This window comes from Chiloscyllium plagiosum, chromosome 2, assembly GCF_004010195.1.
Source record: "Chiloscyllium plagiosum isolate BGI_BamShark_2017 chromosome 2, ASM401019v2, whole genome shotgun sequence".
Taxonomy (NCBI): Eukaryota; Metazoa; Chordata; class Chondrichthyes; order Orectolobiformes; family Hemiscylliidae; genus Chiloscyllium; species Chiloscyllium plagiosum.
Genome location: NC_057711.1, coordinates 31,222,985 through 31,232,913, shown reverse-complemented (window position 1 = coordinate 31,232,913; position 9,929 = coordinate 31,222,985). Strand labels below are relative to the sequence as shown.

At 42.0% G+C, this 9,929-nt stretch overlaps 1 protein-coding gene across 2 annotated transcripts in view; it reads right to left on the bottom strand.

Moving 5' to 3' along the window:
• Positions 1-3,008: 3,008 nt before the first annotated feature.
• arsb (arylsulfatase B) overlaps positions 3,009-9,929 on the bottom strand; it is a 79,654-nt gene continuing 72,733 nt past the window's right edge. For both annotated transcript variants that reach the window (XM_043706933.1, XM_043706943.1), the window contains exons 7-8: positions 7,070-7,198; positions 3,009-3,311 (exon numbers count right to left, since the gene is read on the bottom strand). In XM_043706933.1, coding sequence (XP_043562868.1) covers positions 3,046-3,311; positions 7,070-7,198 — 395 coding nt within the window. In that variant the 3' untranslated portion in view covers positions 3,009-3,045. The remainder of the gene's footprint in view (positions 3,312-7,069; positions 7,199-9,929) is intronic.

Here is a 9,929-nt window from a genome sequence, read left to right as displayed (position 1 = left end):
CCTCAGATTACAACAGGATCTGGACCAGATGAGCCAATGGGCGGAGAAATGGCAGATGGAGTTTAATTCAGATAAATGTGAGGTGCTGCATTTTGGGAAAACAAATCTTAGCAGGACTTCTACACTTAATGGTAAGGTCCTAGGGAGTGTTGCTGAACAAAGAGACCTTGGAGTGCAGGTTCATAGCTCCTTGAAAGTGGAGTCGCAGGTAGATAGGATAGTGAAGAAGGCGTTTGGTTTGCTTTCCTTTATTGGTGAGAGTATTGAGTACAGGAGTTGGGAGGTCATGTTGCGACTGTACAGGACATTGGTTAGGCCACCGTTGGAATATTGCCTGCACTTCTGGTCTCCTTCCTATTGGAAAGATGTTGTGAAACTTGAAAGGGTTCCGAAAAGATTTAAAACGACATTGCCAGGGTTGGAGGATTTGGGCTATGGGGAGAGTCTGAACAGGGTGGGGCTGTTTTCCCTGGAGCGTTAGACCGAACGGTCTGTTTCCATGCTGTACATCTCTATGACTCTATGTGGAGTAGCAGATAGTGAAGGGGACTGTCAGAGAATGCAGCAGAATACAGAGAGATTGGAGAGCTGGGTGGTGAAATGGCAGATGGAGTTCAATCAGGGCAAATGCAAGGTGATGCATTTTGGAAGATCCAATTCAAGAACGAACTATACAGTAAATAGCAAAGCCCAGGAAAAAATTTGAAGTACAGAGAGATCTCAATGTTCAGGTCCATTGTACCCTGAAGGTGATAGAATGGTCAAGAAGACATACTGCATGCTTTCCTTCATTGGACGGGGTATTGAGTACAAGTGTTGGCAGGTCATGTTTCACTTGTATAGGACTTTGGTTCTGCCACATTTGGAATACTGCGTACAGTTCTGGTCACCACATTACCAAAAGGATGTGGATGCTTTGGAGAGGGTACAGAGGAGGTTCACTGGGATGTTGCCTGGTATAGAGGGTGCTAGCTATGAAGACAGGTTGAGTAGATAAGGATTACTTTCATTAGAAAGACAGAGGATGAGGGGGGAACCTGATTGAGGTCTACAAAATCACAAGAGGTACAGACAGGGTGGATAGCAAGAAACCTTTTCCCAGAGTGGGGGACTCAATTATTAGGGGCCATGAGTTAAAGGTGAGAGGTGAAAAGTTTAAGGGAGATCTGCATGGAAGGTTCTTTACGCAGAGGGTAGTGGGTGCCTGGAACACGTTGGCAGCGGAAGTGGTAGAAGCGGGCACAATAGCCTCATTTAAGATGTATCTAGACAGAAACATGAATGTGCAGGGAGCAGAGGGATACAGATCCTTAGGAAATAGGTGACAGGTTTAGATAGAGGATCTGGATCGGCGCAGGCTTGCAGGGCCAAAGGGCCTGTTCCTGTGCTGTAAGGTAAGGTTCTTTGTTCATTTTATTTTGTTCAATTTGTTGTAGGTGCACCTAATGCTTTTTTTTTGGGGGGCTGGGGGGAAAAAGAGTTCAAGGCTGTGGAACCAATGCCACCGAAGGAAAAATGATATATTTCCAAGTAAGGGCATTGATTGGCATGGAGGGGAATTTGCAGATAGTGGTGGTCCATGTATTGGCTCCCTTTGTCCAATCAGATGGTAACTGTCATGGGCTTTGGAGGTGCTGTCTAAGGATCTTTGATATCTAGCACACACCTGACTTGTGCCTTGTTAATGGTGGTCAGGCTTTGGGGAGGCAGGAGGTGACTTGCTTCTTGCAGGATTTTCAGCATCTAACCTGCTGTTATAGCCACTGTTTTTATATGGTGAGTCCAAGTCAGTTTCTAGTCAGTGGTAATCCCCAAGATAACCATAGTGGAGGCTTCAGCATTTTATTGCTGTTGAACTTCAAGAGGTGTTAGCTAGATTTCTTCTTGTTGGAGATGGTCCTTACCAAGCATTTGTGTGGCACAAATATTACTTCTCTCTGGATACTGTGCAGGTGTTGCTCATTTGGACACAGGCTGCTTCAGTGTCTAAGGAGTCAACGCATAGTGCTGAACATTGTGCAATCATTAGCAAACATCTCCACTTCTGACCCTATGATGGAGGGAAGGTCATTGATGAGGCAGCTGTAGATGGTTGGGCCTAAGACACTACCCTCTGGAACTTCTGCAGAGAAGTCCTACAGCTGAAACAAAAATAGGAATTGCTGGAAAAGCTCAGCAGGCCTGACAGCATCAGTGGACAGAAATCAGAGTTAATGTTTCAGGTCAGGTGACCCTTCCACAGAAGTAGAGTTGGGATGACTGACCAACAATCAAAAACCACCTTCTTTTGTGCTAGGTATGACTCTAACCAGCACAGTGTTTTCCCTACCAAGTCCCACTGACTCCAGTTTCAATCAGGCTCTTTGACGCCACATTTGGTCAAACATTGCTTTGATGTCAAGGCTCACTTGACCTCAGGAGCTGAGTCACTCTGACAGCATCCAAACCAAGTAACAGTGAGTAGGTCATTACTAAACACATGCTACACTGTTAATAACTTCACGAGATATGGCAAAAAAACCTAACTTGCATTTCTACTTTAAAGACAGAAAACACATTACTTTAATGCTTAACTTTGTGAGCAAGTATGACATTATATTTCACAGCTGAGTGAAGCGCTGTCAGGCAAAGAGATTATTGAACTAAAGTGGCAGCTGTTAAATTTTGTTCCATTCTGTTCCCGCAGTTTGAGATCCGGCTGCACTTCATTCTGTTCCGAGACTCAGCCAATTGCTCAGCTGCCTGCACCTCTGAGATGTTGTAACTCTGAAAGTTCAGACAGCTGTGAGGACTGAAAAATAGTGAAATTGTTGTAAAAACATGGGGAAATATTTCCCCTGACTGTGAGGGGCATTGGCAAGTGACACTGTCCCAAAGAACACTGACTTGGCATTCAGTTAAAGGTGAGCTGGTGGAGAATTCACCAGAAGTATTAAAAGGCATTTTCAGAAATCAAACATAGTGCTTAGCATCACCTACTATTAAAATGACATGTGGAAACAGTAACATAAGCGTTATTAGTTTTAATCAAATCAATCTTGGCTCCTAGACCCAAGACCCCCAAACCCCATTCTTGCCAGGATCACACTTTGGATCTTCTGCTGGGTAAGTTATAGGCACTGCACTGTCCTGATAGTATTGAAGTCTTGACAGTAACTTCTCAACAATGCTAGGGTATTGGTCTGAAAGGTCAACTCGCTCCTCTGGATCAGCTGCAATGTTAAACAGCCAAACGTTTTTCTTTGGTGGCTCAGTGGACAGTGGCTCCATTTGTTTGGACAATGATGGTGGCGGGAACCAGTAACTGCAGCCTACAGTAAACAGAACATTTCTCGTTAGTACAATCTAATCCTTCATTTGAATCACAGGATCATATCACATCTCAATGATGTGGTACACTGCAATGACTAATTCAAAACACCAGTGGCATGCGTTATACAAACAAGGACAGCTGCTGAGGGAAAAATGCACTTTCCATATGCTAAGGACTGCACAGTTAATTTGTTATAACACATAGTCCACACAGAAACGCCACTGTAATCAACTACAGATGCATCATCCTGCTCAATAAATAATAGCTATTTTGAAAATGATAATCCTTTAAGTGTCATGATGTAACAGGACACAAGATGGATTAATGGATGCCAATGGGAAAGTCTGAACTAGCACTACATGTATGTGCATGGACATATGCATAGACACAGTGACAGACGGGATTTTAAAAGGGCATCCCCAAATACTTTACGATCAATGAATTACAGTGAAGTTGTATCGACTTAATGACAGAATTCTCACATTCCAATAATCTAAACTGTAATAACTGCTCAGGGGTTTATTCAGCAGGTGGTTTACTGCTGGACAACTTCCTGAAAGTGTTACGATCTTGTATGCGACTGCCAAACTAATGTTATGCTCCAGTTAGGGACTAATAACATTTTTTTGTTTAAAGTAGATGAAGCTTAAGATACCAGGTATTTAGCAAGAAATAAAACTACAAGATTCCACAGTTTGAACAAACTAAATTTAACTATATAAAGTTAGAAAAGTAGCACAAGCTACAAATTATACATTTTATACTCTAACATTCGAGGCTTAATGAGGTAAATATGAAAAGTTGTAGCCATAACATTCCACAAGCTGCACATTAAATGATCAATGTCCTTGAATCAGAGCCCACCAGCTATTAGTGAATATGTGGGGCACCATCTTTGACTTTTGAGAAGATGTTGTCTTCTTTGCAAAAAAAATCCAATCCTTCATTTTCAAAGTTCCAGATTTGGAAACACCCTCAAAGCCTCTCTGACTTGGATTGCCTCAACAATTGCTTGTGTTTTGGTAATTAAATTTAAATTGGTTAAACACATTCAGCAAATTTTAAAAGGCTGTAAACTCCTATTCACTTGTCGTCTTTTTCCAGGACCAAACACACCCAAGACTCCTGAGACTGATTTCAAATCTCCAATTAGCTGTGCAATTTCAGCTTTTATCACAATGGCTAGCTTCAATGATTGGGCTGAGTGGTGGGAAGCTAGCCAGGAGTGCATTGGAATAACGAAGACGGGAGGAAACAAAGAAACGATGTGGGTTTCAGCAGTAGATGAGCTGAGGCAGGGATGTAACTAGCTAATTTTATGGGAGTTGAAAATTACATTGCTTGGAAAAGAAAATGAAAGGAGATGGAGCAAGTATGTGGTTGGAAGCAATATTCCCTCAAAGCTGTGCAGCCACTTCTGTGTATGATGATGCTGTTCCCAACAATCACTTTTAGCTCTGGTAAATCTTTGTTGCACTCCCTCCGTGTCCAGAACATCTTTGCTCAGATAAGGAGACAAAGCTGCACTCAATGGTCCAGGGGTAGTCTCACCGACAGCAAGACATTCCTGCTCCTGTACTCAACTCTTTTCACTATGAAGGCCAACATTCATTTGCCTTTGCACTGTCAGCTGTACCTGCATACTTTCTTTACCAAAAGGCCTACCAAACCGATTCCCGGGATGGCAGGACTGATGTATGAAGAGAGACTCCACTGGTTAGGATTATATTTAATGGAGTTTAGAAGGAGGAGAGGGATTACGTTGAAACCTATAAAATTCTGAAAGGACCAGACAGGATAAATGCAGGAAGGATCTTCCCAATATCCAGGAGTCCAGAACTAGCAGGCACAACCTAAGGATACGGGGTAGGCCATTTATGACTGAAATGAGGAGGAATTTCTTTACCCAGAGTGGTGAGTCTGTGGAACTCTCTGCCGGTGCAGGTAAAAGGGATTAGTATAGTTCGGTTGGCATGGAAGTTGTAGGTTGAAGGGTCTGTTTCTATACTCTATAACCTGAACATTGACCTCTAGGGAGCTTCACCACAAACCTTCCTCCAGGCCAAAAAATATCCACTGATTGTTACTCTCTGCCTTCTATCGCTCAGCCAATTTTGTATCCGTGTTGCCACTGTCCCTTTTGTAACATATCCAACCGTTTTCTCAAGTTTGTAATGAGGCACTGTATCAAACGTATACCACATCAAAAGTGTTACCCTCATTGACTCTTTCCATTAATGCTTGTAAAAATCTCTAGCAAGTTAATTAAACACGATTTCTCCTTTAGAAATCCATACTGACTTTTCCTAACAAACCCACGTGACTACTGATCCTATCCTGAATAACTGTTTCCCAATGATTTTGCACTACCAAAGTTAAACTAACTGGTCTGTTATTGCCTCACAATCTTTTTGAACATTTGCCATTTCTACCCTCACTTCCTATTGAAGGGCAGACAGACTTGAAGGGCCAAATGGTCTGCTTCTGCTTCCATTTTCTGTGGATGTTTATTCTCCTATGAGACATGGGAGTCACTAACTGGGCCAGCATTTATTGCCCATCCCTAGATTCCCTGGAGAAGGCAGTGGTGAGCTGTTTTCTTGAATTGCTGCAGTTCACATGCTGGGGTTGACTCATAATGCCCAAAGGGAGGGAATTCCAGGATTTTAACCCAGCAGTGAAGGAATGGTGATATATTTCCAAGTCAGGATGATGAATGGCTTGGAGAGGAATTTTCAGGTGGTGGTGTTCCATGCAGCTGCTGCCCTTGTCCTTCGAGATGGGTTTGGAAGTGCTATCTAAGGAACTTTGGTGACTTTTTACAGTGCATCTTTCAGATCGTACTCAAGGCTGCTACTGAGCATCGATGGTGGAGGGGGTGGATGCTTCTGGATTTGGTGCCAATAGATACTTAATCATGGGAGTCTCTTCCCAGTGGCAGAGGTGTCTAAGACTAGATGACATAAGTTTAAGGTAAGGAGATATAAGAATTTTATTTCACCCTGGTGGTGGTAGATATATGGAACACACTGGTTGAGAGGCTGGTGGAGACAAATACTCTTACAACATTAAAAAAGCATCAGTGTAAGCACCTAAAATGCCAGGGCATAGCAGGCTACGGACTAAGTGCAGGTAAATGGAATTAGGATGGTTTGGTGTTTGTTAGTCAGCATAGACATGGTGTGCCAAAAGGCTTATCAATACTGTGATGCTAATCAAGTGGATGGCTTTGCCCTGGATGATGTTAAACTTATCCAGGCAAATGGGAAATATATTATCACACTTCTGACTTGTGCCTTGTAGAGAATGGACAGGAGGTTTGGGGAGTCAGGAGGTTAGTTACTTGCCGCAGTATTCTGAGCCTGATCTGCTCATGAAGACACTGTATATGCTTCACACAGTGGTGCAATGTATCACCAAGGCTGATTTGGTTGCAGCTTCCAAACCCACAACCACAACATTCCTAGAAGGAAAAGGCCAGGAAATGCACAAGAACATCAGCTGCAAGCTCCCTTCCACGCGACACACCATCCTGAACTCCTTCACTACAACTGGGTCAAAATCGTGGAACTTCCTTCCTAACATCACAATAGGACGCCATTCTTCAGACAGACTGCATGTGTTCATGGGGCAGCTCACCACCTTCTCAGGGGCTATTAGGGCTGGGCAATAATTACTGGCTGCACCCACAAATGTATGAAAAACACAGTTTCAGCAAAATATTATACAGTGTGCAATTTCCTTAAAAATCCCTACCAGGATATCCTGTTAATAGCTTCCAGTTCCCAGATCGGATTGCAGAATGAATGGACACATTAAAGGTGGAATTTTGCCACTTAGTCAGTTCAATACTGGAGGCAGCATTTCCTTTGTGCAAAACGGGACCTATAGGAGGAAGAGAAGATTTGAAACAGAGTATGGAATAAACAGATCACATTGGACATAAACCATTTTAATTCTGGCTTTAAAGCAACCAAATAAAACACTGTCTGCAGCACTCAAATACACACAGATGGGATTTCCATTGGAAGGAACAAAAGTGGCATGAAATGCAATTTATGAATGCTACAGAGAAGAATAATTTGTACAGTTGCATTGAGTGATTCATTTGATGGTGCACTATCTTGGCATGCGTCCCATTTGGGGCATATATCTCACAGCTAATTTAAAAAAGATTACATTCATATTTTTCTTTTATCTTTAAGGTTCCTATGCAATGGTTTACAGACAATTAACATAGACATTCACGTCATATGAATATAACAAGGTTAAAAAAAAAAGGGGGCAACAGGGTGGCTCAGTGGCTAGCACTGCTGCCTCCTAGTGCCAGGGACCCGGGTTCAATTCCACTCTCGGGCGACTGTCTGTGTGGAGTTTGCACATTTGACCTGTCGCTGTGTGGGTTTCCTATCAGTCCAAAGATGGCTAGGTGGATTGGCCATAGGAAATGCAAGGTTACAGTGATTGGGTAAGGGGATGGATCTGGGTAGAGCGTCTTTGGAGGATTGGTATGGACTCAATGGGCTGAATGGCCTGCTTCTACACTGTAGGGATTCTGTGAAAATGTTCTACTCTTGAACTTGCTCCTTCTATTTCCAGCAAAAAGATAACTAAACATAGTACTCCGAAGATGATCCTGGCAATTAACTGTCAATTTCACAAAGGTTTTCACAAGATCAACAGTACTCTAGGATCATATACAAGTGCACTCTTTCCTTTTCCTTTCTCTGTGCCTCCAATTCATTTTCTTGACTTCTCGTTTGGCTACAAGCACTGGATATTTTTTAGTTTTACTTCTCCCTGTTCTCACCTTGACAGGAAGTATTCCACTTCTGATGGTATTTCTATACATCCAATGGAATTGGCAAATAAAACTCCACACAATGTCTAATTTGCTCATCACTTATGATGAATAGTTCCCATCCTTAGTCAGATATCTATCCAGCTTTGTTTTTTTATAAAGAGCTGTTGACAGTGTTAAATGCTGCTGATGGGGCCATTTCAACCTGGTCTACTTCTGCCCCCATCACCTACCCAGATGACTCCAAAGCTCTTTTTTCTGGTTGCCTTACCCAAACAAGCTTATCCATAGCTTCGCTTCAAACACCACAGTCAGATTGACCCATTACCTTGCCATAATATCAAAGTAAATAATAATACAACAGCATTAAAATAACATAAACCCAACTAGTTTAGTACTGTCCCTGAGGAAATAAAATCTATTGCTTCTACCTGGTCTGTTTTATCAATGCCTAAGCTTCAGCCTACATCCATGAGGTCAACTCCAAACCTCCCTTAAGTGATGACAAACAAAGTCAAGTGTCAGAATACTGAGGATGTTCTATAGATGTGTTCTTGCTAGTGCCACCCACATCCCAGGAACAAATGAAAGCAAATACCCCAAAATGATGAGACCACAGTAACTACTGATTAAGAGAAACAGCACAGTACTTAACATGAGGTAAAGCAATGCGGTTGGGATGTTAGATTTAATATTGAGCACAGGGAAACATTAACAACCTTGGGGGATAAAAAGTGGATGAATCAGAAAATGGATTACGATTGAATTAAATGAATGTTGGAAAGCCAAAAATAACAGTTCCTTGCATTAGAAGAGCAAGGACTGGTGCTACAAGGCAGCAAAAGGGAAAATTAGGTAGGAGACAGAAAACCAGTTGATCAGAATTCTGTTGTTATGGGAAGTATAAATAGCAATATTGCAGTGGCTCAAATAAGGTATTAAGAATTTGTGGATGAATAATTTTAAATGTGCAAAGTTGTACTGTTTGAAACACAATCGTACAAAGCCCTGGAAAATGCTGACTTTGTCTACATTTTATTGTTTTTACATGTTTCAGACAGCCTGGGTTTCTCCTTCCCCAGTAAGGCTCCCTAAGGCGTTTTCAAACTGATCTGTTTAAGATATTAGCTGTTGAAAACTGTGAGGTCAATACCTTGGGAAAAGGGAAGTTACATTATGGAACACATTATCCAGTGTGTGACTGCTGTAAGAGTCATCTTACAGTAAGTGTTTTGGCAGCTTGCAAAATAGGAGCACAATGATTTCAATCATACAGTACTTCACTAAGTGGGAATTTGCCTTATTAGAGCAACAAAGATTAATGGGAAGAAAAAGCAGAGCATTTCTTTCTGGTGCACAATAGCAGGACAGATCATATTTTCTGAAAAATGTCCAATATTTTTCTAAGCTTGCACCCACAAATGTTTAGGACTCCACAACGGTAAAATTCATCTGAGCTCTACAAATCTGTTTAAAATTAAGTTATTTGCTTCACAGAATACTGTACTGTGGTCTCCAGCCAAGGTTGATCCCAGCTTTTTGCTTAGTGAATTGATCTTGCCCTAGACAGCCATTTAGCTGCAGGAATTGGTCACAGCACCACTGAGTGATGATGCAGGGAATAGTGTCTGTCAGTGGTTCCCATTTCAGAGCATGAACATAAGAAATAGGAGTGGGAGTAGGCCATTTAAGTCTCAAGCTCGCCCTGCCATTCAACAAGATCATGGCTGCTCTGCCCTGACACAAAATCATCTGCCAGCTCTTCACGACTCTCAACCCAGTATTTCAAAAAAAAATCTACAACTCCTCTTTAAA